Below are 16867 nucleotides of genomic sequence, written 5' to 3'. Positions count from 1 at the left end.
AAAGGGCAATGAATGGTCATGGTGGCTGCAAGATCAAAAGGCCTAGTAATGACACACTGTGAGACATTTCCTAAGAAGACAGTTTTCTATATCTATTCCTCCATCTGTGGACTCCCCTAAATGGAGAAATCTTGATGAATGACCTCAATCTACAGACTTCAGACTCCTAGAGTAGTACTGCTTCCATGAACTGGAAGCTCTCAGATGACAGAGACAATGTTTCCTGGCCCCACAAGAGATGCCTATGTTGGAAGGGCTTATTGATGGCTGGATATGAGGAAGGCACCCCTGGAGAGTTGGGCAATCAGGCCCTTTCCCAGGGAGGAGGCACCTGGGCTTACTCACAGGGTGGGTCCCCAAGTGCTCTCAGCTAAAGTCTGGTTTCACCTGAGCTCCTCTTAGTGCTGTGGACATTATCAGCTCCCAGCCTCAGATCTCTGTCCTCCATCTTCTGTTAGGGACACAGGACTTTCTTTTTCTATCTGAGAAGGCAGAGCTCAAATTCTCTCTTCTCAAGGAGAAATTTCCCTCTTAGTATGAGGGACAGAAAGGGTTAAAAGAGGAAGACAAAGGAGGAGGAGGAAGAAAAGCAGAAAGAGGAGAGGGAGGAGGAGGAAGAGGAGGAGAAACCAGTTGGAAGAGGGACAGGACCTGGAAGCCAAATCTGAAGGGAGGAGCTGCCATCCAATGAGAGGCAAGTGGACTTCACCTTGACCTACTGGGCTGGAATAGCACAGGGTCCACAAGTGTTTCTGAGCATGCGTGTGAGTGTTCTTTTTTGGAATGTTCTCTTAGAAGGAGCTGAGCTACATCATGGTAAACATGGTGGAACAAGTTCCCCTGATCTGCCCTTTTGAAAGCTTTCTTCAAATCAGGAATTTTTTTCTATTTTGCATTTTCCTAAATGAATTTGATACTAACATTCCTTGATCTACCTTGCCAAGTTTGGGTCCTAGAATTACCTCTAAATAATTTCCTCCCTTTTTATAGAGCGCTAACTCTGTACTTGTTATATCTCACTTGGGTCCAGTTATATTTAAGTATAAATGATGCATAGCAATGTGATCCAGAGCTCAAGTCCCTGTGTGGTCTCTGCTGTTGAAGGTAGGATGGGAGACATCATTAGTTGTGACCCTGGAAAATTGGTACTAGCCTAAAGCCTTAAGTGTGTGATATAAACAGCTTGGGATAAGATTTGTGATTTTAATATTCATGATTGGAGGTACAGAATGATTCAATTATATCTAAACCTCCTACTGATTATGACTGTGGCTTCTGATTCCTTTGCCTTGCAAAGGTTAGCTCTTTTTTGGGGAAATAAAGTGACAAATTAATCCTTATTTCTCATTTAGCTAATGAGGAAAGCTGAGTACTTTCATTCATATTTATTAGGTGTCTGCTTATTTCTGATGGGATCATTTTGTCTTTAATGCATAGTTTTCCTAAGTGAATGGAATCCTGGATGTTACTTGCTAAGAGGTTGCTTGTCCTGATTCAGGAAAGTTTTATGTGCTTAATTCTTAATCTGTGGCTCCAAAAATTTGCTCCCTGTGTACTCTGATTGTTATATAAAAACCTTGAAAGTTAATGATTTTCTATTTTTCAGTTGATGGGTAAGTTGTAATTTTGGTTGATAGCTGAGATACTTGATACTTCATATTGATTGAGCATGAGTAAGCAATTCATTTCTGCCTGAAGGAGCTAAGAGAGATAATTGCCATCCTGTGGTTTTACTTCTGAGGGCATACTGAAAATTTCCACTGATAAAACTCAGGCAGATTGTGAAGTTCCAGACAGAGGCTCTAGAGTCAGACATGCCTGGATAGTAGGCTTAAAGTTCTGCTTCTACTAGTTAGACAACTTTGGGCAAGTGACTTAATTTAGCTGAATTTCAGTTTTCTGATGGAAACTATGGGCCTCATAAGTCACTATGAGACTTAATGAAATGTCTATGGAAACCTCAGCAAATACCTGGACCATAGTATGGAACCAATAAGTGGTAACTACTGTAATTCTCATTCCTGTTCAGGAAGAAATTATCTGGGTATCTTCCAGGGATCATTGCAGAGTGAGGAACTGACTCAGATGACTTTAAGTACTTCCTATTTTCTAGTAATGCATGTGATGGAGCCCATGCCCGACTCTATCAGTCATTCACTCTGAGCATCATTGCTCTTTTAACAGTGGGACTCAGAATGCATGTCTTATCGAGATTTTATGAGAAGTAAAATTGTGGCCCTAGACATGGAAATATCTGCACAGGGTTTGCTCATAACAACTACTCAACAGTTTTAGAAATTGTTATTATCTATCCTGGAAGACATAAAGTTGAGAACTGGGTTCTTCTGAGGGACTAGGAGCTCCACAGGTAATGGGAGGTAGGTAGGAAGAGGGGTGGCTAGAAATGGATATTAATCTGATTAGATTTATTGATACGTGCAGAACTTAAGAAAACTGAGCCAAGTACTACCTTCAGTGGGCCACAATGTGGTAAGGGAACAGGCAGATATACTGGGCAGCAAGTGGCTGCTTGATTTTAAAAGTAATCATGCTCATATTAACAGCCAGTGTCTCTCCAGGGTCACTGCCCTCAAGGGTTGGCATCCATACTCTCCCTACTGGTGTCCTGGAACACCATGAAGATGCTGACCTGGCTTCTTGTCTTCTCTGCTGTGAGTCTTCAGGTCTGTGGTAAGTTTTTTCTCCTTGTGTTAGAAGTGATTTCAAAGACTCACTGTCATTAAACTGAATAACAGAAAAATTACCACAGTGTTCTCCCTTTGCTAAAGGATAGTGTAACTTTATAATTTTAAGTTCTGTTCTGGAGTTGACAGACCTCTGTTCCACTCCTTGGCCTCATATGTACTACAGTCTTTAACAATTTACTTAGTTTTTTGAGTCTGATTTGCTTTCATGATATGAGGATTATATTGCTCATTTCTTGGATTTTTTTTGAGAGTTAAATTATATACCAGTTGTGAGGCATTTAATACAAAGCTCAAGAAATAAGTGCTAAGTAATTTGTGGTATAATTTAATTATCTTACCATTGTCATTATACTAATCAGGGGGTTAAATATTGCATTAGGGCCAACATTTACAAGAGCTTATTGGCGCGATGTGTTATTCTCATTGAGAATAACACTACTCTTTAACACATCAGAATATTTCTTACAGTTTTATACATATGATTTGACATGGAGTAAATGCCTAAAAACAGATGCTGTTGAATTAAAATGGAAGTGAGTTAAGTAATTCTTCACTTTTGAATGTGTTTTCATATTGTCTTGTGTGAATAATGATTGTTTGGAAGCAATAATGCAACAAAGGTCTCTCTGTTCCTTATTATTTAGACATAATGATATTGGAGTTACTGTTGGAAAAACTCAAATATCAGAAAATACATGGTTAGCCTTTCATTTTAAGGACAAGGGAATTGAGATCCTAATAGCAAAAAAAAAAAAAAAAAATATCCAAGCAAGGCAATGAGTTGGGATTGGCTACCTCCCCAGGCTCCTGGTTGCTGCTCTGTAGCTGTCCTCCCCACTTGGCAGTGGGTCTAGACTGATGAATGTTCTCTCACTGTAGGTTCCTTTGGGTTTGGTTTGAAAATAATTCTATTATGAGTTGTCACTCCTCTTCCCTGTCCTGTGCTTCTCCTTACACCTCAGGCATCTCTCCCTGATGAGATGGGCTCTATCTTCAGCAGTCTCTAGCTGCCCAGCACACTTCAACCTCATTGTTGGCTGGGGTCATGTATTTGGCCATCGTTTCCAAAAGGAACAGAATCCTAGAACCACGGTGGAGATCTTCATTGACTTTGTCTTCTAAACAGAGAACCAGGCCTCACTGAGGCAGTAACTTCCTCAAGTTCAGCTGACAAGAGAGTGGGACATTTGCGGAGGGGGGTGGTTGTGGCCTCCAGCTCTGACATCAGTCTGGTAGGAATCTAACATCACAGCTTAAAATTTGTTGAGGGAATAATTATTTTGCTTTGCTTATTTCATGAAATTGCTCTTAATCCAAATCAGGGAGTATCTTTTAGGAGGTTCATCATCACAGAGCTGGCCTGGGGGAGGTGATATTGGGGACAACATTGCTATTGCAGGCAGCTATTACTTCCATGGTTTCTGAAACTAATCAGAAGTTCTGGGAAATAAGGACATGTTGTTGAAGATTAACCCTCAATATGGCCTGTCTAAAATACCTAGTTTTTTAGGGAAGTCACAAGGATCCATATATTACTATGTTTCAAGAATCTTTCATGGCACCAATAAGTGCTTAATATGCATGGTAAGTGTTAGGTAAAAACAATGACCATCTTGGTATGTAGCACTCTAATGGATACTGATTGGTAGGTATATCAGTAGGAATTGGTAGGAAAGAGTTAGAAAAGACAGCATTTCTCACAAAAGGTGACAGGCACAGCTTCTATGTTCCTGAATTGGAGGGAAGATTGGAGAAGGAGGTTACTAAAGGCCATTTTAGGACACATGTGGGAGGCAGAGGCATGTTGAGACCAAAGATATATGTTGTAATCCTGTGTTACTTCCTAAGATGCATGGAGACCTGGGAGGATGAAAGGCTATGATGGGCTGTGGGGTGGTGATGTCTGACTTATGCCTCTAGCATATCATCCAAGAGTTATCAAATATGAACAAAAATGTCCCTTTCAGGGAATGTCCTACAGTTACTCTGGAATGAAACCCACACCAGAGGCATCTCAGAGAAACTTCTGAACCTGTTTCTTAGCATTTTCTAGCTCATCCACAATGGCCATAATAGTGAAGTGGCTTGGACATTAGTTTAGGGTTAGGGTGGGGTTTTTGATTCTGTCTAGACTGAGACTGAGTCGGTGGAGTAGAATCCCATAAGCATCATTTGCCAGCAACTCCTAGGGACTTCCTTGAGTTTTAGACAAAGAAAAGAAAGTGCAAGAAAAGAAAGAGAGGAGAGGAAATTCATCAAGAATAGACACATGCCTTACTTCCCAGCTCCCGGTGTAAATGGAGGTACCCTATTCCTCATAACCCTCCAGAAACTCAAGAGGAGAGAGAAAGAGAGTCCTCTGGACACCTGTGGTCCCATGTGGGGATCTTACAGCTTAACATCTGGAGAGTTTTCATCTGACAGATGGAGACTTCCCTCACATGCTTAGGGAATTGGAGCCTTCACTGAGAAAACTAGCAGACCTTCCTCTGAAAAGTCTGAGTACGAAAGCAAGAGAGGCAGAGACTCAGGGTCCAAAACACAGAAGAAGATTCTCAGGCATCCATGCTGATGTGCTTCAGGGGCTAGGTTGTGGGTGTCAGCTGAGAATGCTGTCTGAAGATAAAGAGATGGAAGAAGCCAGAAAGGAAAGAAGTTTTTCATCTAGGAACAGACAAGGAGGGACTGTTTGGGGAGCAAGAAAACTTGATTTCCTAGGCCTCGTACAGTCTTCCTGGGTGGTTACAGAGTCAAACAGGCTACAGAGATGAGAAGGGGAGGCTATGGGTGATGTGGGCCTCCTCCTTGGCAGCCCCGGCTGGGCAGGGCTTACTGCATGCCACTCTGTGGTCTCTTTTGCAGGTACTCCCATCATGGTATACCGCAATGAATGGGGAGCAAGACCACTCACCTGCAGTGCTCTGTTGAGCCCACCTGTGCCCTACCTCATCACGGAGCAGCTGCCGGGGATGGAGTGCCAGGAGCAGAGCATCTGTATCCAACTGCTGCGGGGCATGCAGTCCCATTCTGTCCACATCAAAGGCTGGTGTGACTTGGCCTTCAAGTAAGAAGTCAGTCAAGTGCTTGAAGCTCATATTCAGTTACCTCTCCTATGGTGCTCCCCACATCCTCTTCTCTGCTTCTCCATTTTAGGAGGCTTCATTTATATTGCTTTTATAATAGACAAAATAAAACATATTTAAAAGTAATCAAGCAAAATCTTGATTCCTCCAAAAATCATTAAGGGGAATAATTCTGAGCCATTTACTTTTATAAGTGGTTTTTTGACCCTGGGAGTCTAAAAGCAATCAAAGGTTAGCTACAGTCATCCTTGGAAGCTTGTTGGATGACTCTGTGCACAAAATTCTTCAAAAATATGACTCAGATAAGCCCTCCAAATACTCCAAGGAATAGGCAGAAGAAATATTACTGCCTTCACTTTGCAGATTAAGATGCCATGGTATAGAAAGACTGAAGAAATTGTATTAAGTGACACACTACAAGGAAATAAAGACCTAGAACGGTTTTGAGAATGTCTATTAGCTCAGTTTTGTCTCTTTCTTCACCCCTAGGGCTTGCACCCTGTGAAGCAGTCTCCTATTCATTACCTTGATGGCCATCTTAACAGGGAGATCAGGTATCATAGGAATAGGAATCAGAATGGTGAGGAGCAGAGCACCAGCTCAAACTGCATGAAAGAATTTTGCATTGTACATTGAGTATCTATTGTGAAGATTTCACTGGAAGCCCAAAGCATTTCTGAGACAGAGACAGAGACAGAGGAAACAGAGAAATGGAGTCCCCTTCTCATAGAATTTTAAAGAAAAAGAGAAATGACTTCTCAATGCTCATTTTGGAAAGAATAATCCCCACAATGGTGGGGCTCCTGGCCTTCCCTCCGTGAATGCTGTATAGACTGCATGAACTATAGCCTATCTGTCCCTTCCACTGCTACCTCCTCTGCCTTAGCATGTTACTGCAGCATCAACTACTTCAGTCACATGTTTCTAAATGATTACAGATGCTGATCTCTAAATCCTATGTGCTTGGAAGTTTAAAATTGGTTATTCTTCTCTCCCTCATAGTTATGTTATTGAAGAAGAGTGCTTATTTACAACCTCTAGAACACTGTCTACCTTTTTCTTTTTTTTTAAATTGGTACCGGGCATCGAACTCAGCGACCACACACTTGCAAGGCAGGTGCTTATGCCGCTTAGCTAAATCCCCAGCCCCTGCTTATCTTTTGAGGATCTGTGTGAAGTGTTCTGTTATAGAGATTTATCATTTTACCCAAATGTCCTTGCTTGGCAGCTTCCTGGTCGGGGATGATGGCAGGGTATATGAAGGTGTTGGCTGGAATGTCCAAGGACTGCACACTCCGGGCTACAACAACGTCTCCTTGGGTATTGCCTTCTTTGGCAGTAAGATAGGTAATGGCCATGAACTCTTATGAAATCTTATCCAGAGAGTAGTGTGCATTCTTCCTCCATCCCCTAGTCTCACACACTTATCTTTTCAGCTTATATCATATTTGTCTTCTCTAATAATCATCCCCCTTTTGAAGTTTTTTTTTTCCCCCCGCTGGATTCTATGACATGCATTTCTTGAGTTCTTCCTTTTTCTGGTCTGTACTTCTGAGTAAACAATGGACATTACTTGAACTCAGTTACTGCCAGTACTTCTGGAATCTGACATTGTCTGAGACCAATGCTCTGACTGTCAGAGACAGAAAAGCATGGCTTATATCTTATTCTAGTGTCTTCTGTTGGTAGAAACTAAACAGAAGCCACTAGGCAAGGAATTCTGGGAGATGTCATTTGTAGGCTTCCAGGTCACTAAGCAACTGAAAATTGCACAAACAGGGATGGACTTGAGAGCCAATAGACAATTAACTGGTGCCTGCCAGTATCCTTGATTGATAATCAGGCTAGTAGGAGCATTTATCTTAGAGGTTTTCTGTGAGAACTATATGAGCTAATGGATATGAAAGGGTTAGCACATGCCTGATGATGACAGTTACTTAGTAAATAACTGTTACATTTTTCCCATGGTAGAACACACTTGCCTTACTCAGATGTGTCTCCTCCTCCTGGTCTTTCCATCTGGAGTTGAAGTTGATAAATAAAGCCTACGTTTTGCAGTCAAAACTGTCCAAATAGTTCTTATATCTTAGACCCTCTGTTCTGGCCTTTGGACCAATTTCTTCTCTTTCTACTCACTGTTAGTCATGAGTAGATGAGCATTTGTCCTCCCTCAAAAGTCTAGGCTAAATTGGAGTTCCTTCCTGACAGTTCTATGTTCCCTGTCACCCTCTTTAAGGCAGCAGTCCCAGCCCAGCTGCCTTATCAGCTGCAGAGGGCTTAATTGTCTACGCAATCCAGAATGGTCACCTGTCACCCAGGTATATTCAGCTGCATCTCTTGAAAGAAGAAGTCTGCTTGGGCTCTCAACATCCAGTGATATCCAGTAAAGGTAAGCCCCACCTCATCTTCCTACTTATTCTCACACAGCTGCATCTGGGAGTGCTCTTTCCTGTTGGATTCTTGTGGGCTTCTTTCATCAAGAACTTCTCATTCATGTCATAATTTTGGGACCTAGGAGATTCTGAGAAGGCAACTTCCTGGTCTCCTCTCAATCCCACTAGTATATTTACATGGACTCATTCTTAATACAAATATGTGTGTGTGCACACATGTGCACAAGTGTCATTCAGCAAATATTTATTATCAGGTGCTCTTCAGATACTGGTCATACAGCTGTGAACAAAGCAGGCAGACCTCCCTACCTTCAGGGAGGTCATGACACAGTGAGGAAAATCAGAAAGTAAGCTAACCAACAAGTGAAATATATGATCTTGGCCCAGAAACTATGAAAGAAACAATGCATGGGAGTGGAATGCAATAAATATATTTACATATTTGTGTGACTGAATTTACATATTTGTGTGACTATACTGTATTTACACACACAACTTTCTTAACTGCGAAAAACAGTCAATATGCAAATGGCCACAGAACTGAGAAACACTTGAATTCACAGATTATGTTGATATCATAGTGAATACTCCAAGAAACTGAGTAATAAAAGTGTCACACTGTCTTAAAAAGAAAAAATAATTTAAAACTGATAGGGGCCAGGGATTTAGCTTAGTGTTACAAGCTCCTGCCTGGCAAGCGTGAGGTCGTGAGTTCAATCCCTGATACCAAAAAAAAAAAAAAAAGGTAAAATGTCAGCACTTGAAATATTTGTGCTGAGGTAGGCCTTTTCGGAGACTCACTGGCATTTTTTTTTAGTGCCAGGAATTGAACTCATGACCTCGTGCTCGCTTGGCAGGCACTTATGCTACTGAGCTAAATCCCTAGCCCCTCATTGACATTTTTAATTAAATTTTTAACATTATAAATCTCTTAATAAAGTTATTACTGCTTTTAGGATGGTAAAGTCTTCAATAGTAAGTTAATATTTGTAGATTATTTTACAGATTTTAGATTATTTTCATACACATGTTATCAGCTCAGAGACAGCTAATGTTTTCATATCTGTCCTGTTCACTAACGGACATGTATTTGTAATGTATTTATAATGCATATGTAAACATGTAGGAATTCTTGTTTTTTGAAGAAAATGACTGATTCTGCCTGACCAACAGTCCATTCTATTTATACACTGGTTTCTATAGTTCTGAGAACCCTATCCTGTATCCCCAGTGACCTGATCTAGAGAATCTCACCTAGACTTTTTAGGCTCTTGCAGTTAAGTTCATGTTAGGAAGTGCCAATAAATACTGGATGTCGGAGAGAGACTGAGGCACAACCCAGCCTATGATTCTGTGACTGCTGATAGTGTACAAAGGCAAATTCTCATTTCCTTGGTTTTTTACTGCATCCCAGTTTGCCCCAACATCATCCCACGATCTACTTGGGAAGCCAGAGAGACACACTGCCCTCAAATGAACCTCCCAGCCAAATATGCCATCATTATCCACACAGCCGGAACAGGCTGTAATGTATCCATGGACTGCCTGCTTCGCATCAGAGGTATACAGTCATTTCACATGGACAAACAAGATTTTTGTGACATCGGATATCAGTAAGTAAGATGAGAGCTGTGGAAAGGAAGGCTTGGGAACAGAACCAATACTGAGTAACCTCTTGATCCATACTCAGTGCTTTAAATAAAGCATCATCTTTCTTTCCTGTACAAGTCTGACTGAATATGGCTAGACTTGATTATTCCTCATGGATATGTTCTTGAGAAGACCCGGAAAAGAAAACTTCAGAAGCAGTAGTGACAATGTAAGACTGGGTAGCTTTGGGAAAGGACATTGAAGGAGGGTGCCTTTTATGTGGCTCCTTGTCACCTGTCAGAGGTGAAGGCCCTCATCTCCCCTGCCTATATCTGACCCGAACCCAGACTTGCTCTCTCTGATGTTAGAATCCTGTTGTTCTTCTGCCATTGATGTCATTTATAGATAGGGGAGCTTTTAACCTTCCTATCCCTCTTTTGCCTCATCTCTGCTTAGGGCCAACAATATATTTCCTATTTAAAAACAGGGAGTGAAATGAAAATATTTTCCTTTGGATCCTTTAAAGGCAAGTATATAACAAAAAATCCTTTTATCCTTTTAACAGGATAGCAAATTATCCTTTTACTAGAATAGCAAAAGCTACTTGAGAGACTCCTTGGGGTTTTTATAGAAGAATTTAGGGATAGAATATAGTAAATTTCCATTATTCAGAGTCATAATCACAGTTTCTGATCTTGGTCAAGCATATTATTCTGACTGGCTGACTCTCATGTTTTAAGGAAGACTGTGGCCAGAGGCGAGAACCTGTGGCATGGGGCAGTTTTGTTTGTCTTGCTATAGTTACTTAACATGAGTTATAGAGGATGGGCTTCACATTTAGAAATTCCAAAAGGCAAAAGTTAAAAGCTGAGGCAACATTTGTTTTCCTCATCATTCAGTCATCAAGAAACATGATCCCTGTCTCTTGACTTTGAAACTTTTTGGGGAAATCTTTCCTTTCTCTGGTCACTCTGGTCATGTCATATACCATTGCTAGCCCCAATGTGGACTGCAACAAAGACAAAGTATTACTCACTATTTTTTAACTCCCTAACATTTCTATCTGTCTGTTGTAGTCTGGGGTTATACACAGAGAACAATTCAGATCAGGACATGGAGTTTATAATATTTTTATAATGGTCTCTGGAAGTTAACACAGGAGAATGCAGGAAATCCATCCGCAACACCAACAACATAGATTATTTAGTCAAGAGTCTAAACCCCATGGCAATGTCCCACATGAGTACAGATAAAAACCCAGAGCTCAGGACAATGCCTCCACGAGTCCAACTGGAAGTTCAAGGCCCACAAGGACTCATGCCAGTCTCTTTTACGGATTCGTGCCGGGAAGACCCAAGGGTCAGTGGTGGAAGCCAGAAAGTCTATGCTAGCAGGATGAAGGAGCTATGCTAGTGGGATGAGGGTTCTACACTGGAGCTGAGAAGTCACACTCACAACAAAGAGTGAGGTTGTCCTGAAAGGAATCACAGCTGTCCTCAGCGACATGGAGGCCCCGAGCTCCTCCGATGACAAGCACAGTCAGGTACGTGCCAGGAAGCAGTGTGATGAATTCATCCTGGAGACCAGGCAGCACATGTCTTCCCCTCCGGAGCCAGGAAGCAATGCTCGATGTGAAGACCAAAGCTTCTCCAGGAGAACCAACAGCTCAGACAGCAACTCATAGGAGAACCAACAATGCCTCCATAACACCTCAATCCCTCTCCACACCTCTCTTCTCTATGGCAATCCTTCTCAGGTGGAGCATCTTCTCTCAATGCATGCTGATGTAATCCAGCTGGCATTAAGTTGACCACTAGTTATCAAACCATAACACTTTCCTTCCCCTATAGAGTTAAGAGAAGTGATAAACAAGTAATTATATACAAAATGTTAGGCCCCGTGATGGATAAAACAAAATATGCATATAATGAGCCTCTATTCAAGACTTTGGAAGATGACTGGCATCAGAGAATAGTCCCGGAGGGAGGGGTGTTCATGTTGGCACATGCAGAAGCAGTGGAAATCAGCTTAGCAAAGAAGAAAGAATGGTCCAGATAAAGGAGAAAATCATATTGTGGAGCCTGGGAGCTAGAAAGAACACTGTTTTAGAAGGATGAAATCAGTTTAACTCAAGTCTAAAACTAAGCTTCCAAAAGAAAAATAGTAAGAGATAAGCTAGAGAGGCTTAAAGGAGTCACATCATGGCCCTTTATCATTGACCCTGACGATTGACTATTTGAAAGGTATCCAGAGACTATTTAAAGCCCTGTGATAGGATTTGTATGTTAGAAAAATCATTTGGTGCTGCTTTCTAAATGGATTGGAAGGAGACAAACCCTAGGGCAGGGAATTATTTCAGTCATCAGTGACCCAGGACAGGGATAATGGCAACTCATAAACAGAGGTGGGGAGATTTAAAAGCTGTGTAGGAAACAAAACTGCCAAGTCATGATCAGTGGTTGGATGGAGCTGGGAGAGAGAGAGAGAGGCATTTAGGATGTCCAATTTTCTGGCTGGAGAAATTGAAGAAGATGATGGTTTTGTCTGGATATGTTGGATTTTATGGATGGTAATTGAAGCTATGGGAGTGATTGTCCAAGGGGAGTAGGTTGAGGGAAAGGAGAGATAGGACTAGGCCACAGTCCTGAGGAGGAAGAGCAGTGTTCTGAGGAACACAACATCCTAAGATCTGAGGAAAGCAAGGTGGATGGCAGAGTCCCAATGGAAAGCAGTGGAGTAGACAGAATCAGTAGAGCATAGGCCTATGAAAGTCTGAGGGAAAAACATTTCAAGAAATATAGTCAGCATGGCCCATGTTTTCCAAAAGTAAGAGAAATGTCCTCTGTTTACCAAGGAAGATGCTGGTCACTCAGAAGGGTCAGGGTCAGTGGCATGGTGAGGGCAAAACCCACATTGCAGTGGATTGTGTTTTTGTTGTTGGCACATGAGAAACATCCAGTCATTAATGATTTAAGAAGTGAAACAAAACATCCTGCTCTCTAAAGTGACTTTTTCATTTTTCTTTGCCCAATCTCAGCTTCCTGGTAGGCGAGGATGGTGGAGTGTATGAAGGGCTTGGCTGGTACAGCCAAGGGTCTCACACCTACGGATACAATGATATCGCTCTGGGAATTGCCTTCATGGGCAATTTTGTAGGTAAGGGGTGAGCATGGGTAGAGGGGTTCTGGATGAATATTATAATAAGGCAAAAGGCAGCACTGGGTGCCAGGCACTGTTGGTGAAACATTTTAATTTCAAAGTAGACTGTCAACAAGGGATGACTGTCACTAGAAATCCCACCCAGAAAAACATTTATCCCTAATTCACCATTCCCATTTCCAGACCCATCTCACTTTAAAGCCATGTTCAAGAAAGCATGGGGCAAGAGAGAAAAAAAATCATCTGAAATCTTTGAGGTTTTATGGGTCAGCTGGCAAATGTGTGTGCTTCCTTGCTAACAATCTGAGCTACACTCCACATCCTGTGGCATAGTGGTGGATGATTTGGTGGGTTTCACCTACTGAGAAGTGATGTATCCTGCTGGACTTCTATTCCAGAGCTGTTTTTGACTTTCTGAAAGAAACTTTGAGCAGGAGGAATGGGTGAAGACCTTAGCCTTGTCTTCTTTTTGTACCTGATTCCACAGTTCATGTAAATGAGTTGGCTGAGGTAGTGGTGGTATGCAGTGGGGTGAGGGAAGCAGAGATGGGATCTAGGTGCTTGTCCCTGCCCTAAAACAAGTGACCTTGTAGCCCTAATGATTGATTGAGTAAATGTGTTTTGCAGAAAAACCTCCAAATGCAGTTGCGCTGAAGGCAGCCCAGGACCTGATCCAGTGTGCTGTGGTCAAGGGGCACCTGGTCCCCGACTACCTGCTGTTGGGCCATAGTGATGTGGTTGATACTCTGTCTCCTGGAAAGGCTTTATACAACATCATCAAGACGTGGCCTCACTTCAAACACTGAGAGCAGCCTCCTCTCCTTCTGGGGCTGCTCTTCCTTTCACTGGGTTTTGTCCTCACCTCTCATTTTGCCTGAGCACTTGTGTCTCCCTCCTCTGCCAGCCCTACCTTGTTCCTTTTTCCCAGGTTGGGATGAGAATGTTCTTTCCTGTTAACATCCTCCAGTGTCCCCAGGTTCCCACAGCTGGACACTCACAGACCTCTATGTCTGAGCTGCTCAGCCAGATGAGATGAGGGGCTGGTTCCTGTCCTGCTTGTATTTCCCTTTGTGTCTGTCTTTTTGCCTGGTATCCCGTCTCCTGTGGTCTGGCTGGCAGCCCCCAGCCCTTGCCCATCACCCAGATAGGGTTGCCCACCCCTCTTCTCTGCTCACACAAGCACTTGTACAGATATGTATGAGGCTCTTATTTAAAGCCTGTAAATGTAAGTTTTTTCCAGGGAGTAGCTGATATTTATTTATTTCTATGTCTTCAGTTCCTGAGCAATGTCTGGAATTTAATAAGTTTTCTTAGATGTTTATTGAAGAAATGGATGAATTAAAGAATAAATTAGTCGTGGCCCCTATTCACTTAGCCAGTTTGCTCCATCCTATCTTCTTTGGAAAGTCATTGTGGACAGGGTTCCATCCCTCCTGCATCTCTCTATCCTATTCCCTTCCAATCTGAGGTTCAGTGACGGTTCTGGTAGCTTTTCTGTAATGGGTGCTGTATCTCTATGATCCTATATCCCTACCCCTGAGGTAGGTACTGGGTGCACCACTATGACCAGGTCAGGGCAGTATCCTCACAAACTTCCCAATGCCTGCTGTCTACTTGTGCCTGATCAGATTCCACTGTGTACTGGGTAGTGCCAGGACCCAGAGCCTTGATGTCAGAACAGGCACATCCATTTAAATAGGGGTCAGACAGCACTGCTGTATGTAGAGGCATGGAAGGTAGTTTATTTTTTTAATGAGTTTTATCTGAGAAAAGGAGAAGGAGACAAGGAAGGAGCCCTTGTCTTAGTTACTTTTTACTTGTTGCTGAGACAAAATAGCTGATGACCAAAGCTGGGAAGGGAAGGTTTATTTCTTACAGTTTTTGGAGGTTTCAGTCCATACTCAGTTGGCTCCAAGGCAGGGTGGTATGGTGGGGCCACAGTTCATGGTGGCTACAAACAGCAAGGCAGAAACTGGCAAAAGAGAGAGACACATTTTCTTCCTGCCATTACATTACATCCTGGCTCCACCCCTAGGCTGGTGTAGCACTCACACCTCCAATCCAAGCACTAGACAATGAACCAATCACAAATGCATAATGCAAACGCATGAGTCCTGGAAGCCACTGACACAAACCATGACAGAGCCAGAAACATGGGCTCCTCCCACTCCAGATGTTTCTTTCCTTTCTTATTTACACTGTATTTTGCTGTGACAGTTTACTCAGTTTATACAAGTTAGACTTTAATAGGCTCACATGTACACAGCTCTTTGTGCTTCCCCAAGGCTTCCTGAGGTCTCACTAGGTTGACTCTTCCCCCCTTATCATTTTCCCTAAGGTGTCCTGGGAGATAAACAAGGGAAGGGATGGTTTGTCTACAAGATCAACCGGTCCAGACAGGCTTGGTCCAGAACTTTTCCAGATTTACACATCCAGAGGAATGCTGCTTCAGAGAGCTCTTGCGATAGGATGCCTCTCCAAGGGTCACTTGGCCCACCCAGCCCTTCCTGGGGCAATAAGAGCAGGGCACGTCCTGAAGACAGCTCCTCAGAATAGTGAGTTTAACAGCCTCTCTTGCAGGAGGGTTAGAAGGTAATTTTAAGGGCAGATTGTGAGATGCTCAGAAATGGTCTCATAAAAAGCTCTCTACTGGGGATTTAGCTCAGCAGCACACAAGTGCCTGTCTGACAAGCAGAAGGTTGTAAGTTAGACCCCCTATTTAAAAAAAAAAAAAAAAAACCAAAGAAAAGAAAAGAAAAAGAAAAAGCTCTCTACTATGCTTAGACAGTGAAGTCACTTTCTGGAAGTCTCATTGCAAACTGGCAAAGGCATTTAAAAAGCAGGGCTTTTTAAAGATAATTAGCGCATTAATGTTGCTGTTGTGAGTGTGCTTTGTTGTGAGTCCGATCTTTTTCTTCGTTCTGTCTCTCCTCACTCCATATGCTTCCTTGCCCTCCCATGTTCTGCTATCTGGTGACACAGCAAGGAGAGCCTCCTCCCATGTGGACCTCTCCTGCCTTGCATTTCTCAGCCTCTAGACCGAAGAAATAAATTTGACTTGGATGACAATCTGAGTGATTCTTTTCAAACAGCACAAAAGAGACATCAACTTTTGGTATCTTTGAATTCCTTACAAACCTCCAAAGGAAAGGGTTTCTTCCCTTGATTTAAACACCATTTCCAGGCCTCAGGGACTCATTGCAGTACCGCAACCCAGATCTTGCAGTAAGCATGTTTTGGGAAGACTCTAGACCTCCCATCTCCACCAACACACATAGAGGCCTCAAAACCACAGTATTCTGTAATTCTTGACCCAGGTTGGGAAATTTGAGGCTGTCCATGGAGAAAGAAAGACTCAAGTCTACTGGACTGTCATGATGAAAGGATTTCTGGAGGTTACCGACTCCTTTGTTTCCATAATTATAAAAACCTCAGGCAGGACAACCACAATTTTGAGCCTAGCTTGAGCAATTTAGCAAGACCCTGCCTCAAAATAGAAATAAAAAATAGGGATGGGGATATAGATCAGTGAGAAGGCAGACAGCTGATGAACAGGCTGGTTCAATTCAGCCTGTTCAGTAAAACACACACACACACACACACACACACACACACACACACACACTGCAATTTTGCATCATCTGGGTTAGTACTTTTTCTAAGATACTTACTTTTGTTAATCTTTAATATACAATCTGAGTAAAATCAGAACACTCAGCCAGCAGATGCTTTTAAAGCAGCCATTGCATGCAGTTTGTCTCTGTGTCCTTTGATTTTGAAATTCTTCTACTCATTTACAGTGGTGGATGTGCTAAGACTACTTCAGAGGACTGTTGTAAGGATTCTATGAATGAATATATGCAAGCATCTTGGAATTCATGCTCAACATACAGCCTGCATTCCACTGAAGTTAACTCGCGTATTCTAATTAATA

General features: G+C 42.4%; 1 protein-coding gene across 1 annotated transcript; it reads left to right on the top strand.

The window, feature by feature from the left end:
- Positions 1 to 416: 416 nt before the first annotated feature.
- On the top strand, positions 417 to 15991 carry Pglyrp3 (peptidoglycan recognition protein 3). Its single transcript, XM_063253782.1, has 8 exons — positions 417 to 694; positions 2580 to 2691; positions 5571 to 5772; positions 7020 to 7138; positions 8028 to 8180; positions 9599 to 9797; positions 12812 to 12930; positions 13561 to 15991. The coding sequence occupies exons 2-8, from the start codon at positions 2637 to 2639 to the stop codon at positions 13737 to 13739; spliced, it is 1026 nt and encodes a 341-aa protein (XP_063109852.1). The 5' UTR covers positions 417 to 694; positions 2580 to 2636; the 3' UTR covers positions 13740 to 15991.
- The last annotated feature ends 876 nt before the right edge of the window (positions 15992 to 16867 follow it).

This window comes from Cavia porcellus, unplaced genomic scaffold, assembly GCF_034190915.1.
Source record: "Cavia porcellus strain 051 isolate PalLab524CR breed Dunkin Hartley unplaced genomic scaffold, mCavPor4.1 scaffold_1, whole genome shotgun sequence".
Taxonomy (NCBI): domain Eukaryota; kingdom Metazoa; phylum Chordata; class Mammalia; order Rodentia; family Caviidae; genus Cavia; species Cavia porcellus.
Note: the sequence above shows the minus strand (reverse complement) of the source record. Positions and strands in the feature narration are given on the sequence as shown.

What these genes read in the sequence shown, in the direction of transcription:
- Pglyrp3 (XM_063253782.1), top strand. Translation starts at nt 2,637, where the DNA reads ATGAAGATGCTGACCTGGCTTCTTGTCTTCTCTGCTGTGAGTCTTCAG. An exon ending in CTTCTTTGGCAGTAAGATAG is followed by an intron (nt 7,139 to 8,027) that starts GTAATGGCCATG and finishes ACCCTCTTTAAG; the next exon opens with GCAGCAGTCCCAGCCCAGCT. An exon ending in CTTCATGGGCAATTTTGTAG is followed by an intron (nt 12,931 to 13,560) that starts GTAAGGGGTGAG and finishes TGTGTTTTGCAG; the next exon opens with AAAAACCTCCAAATGCAGTT.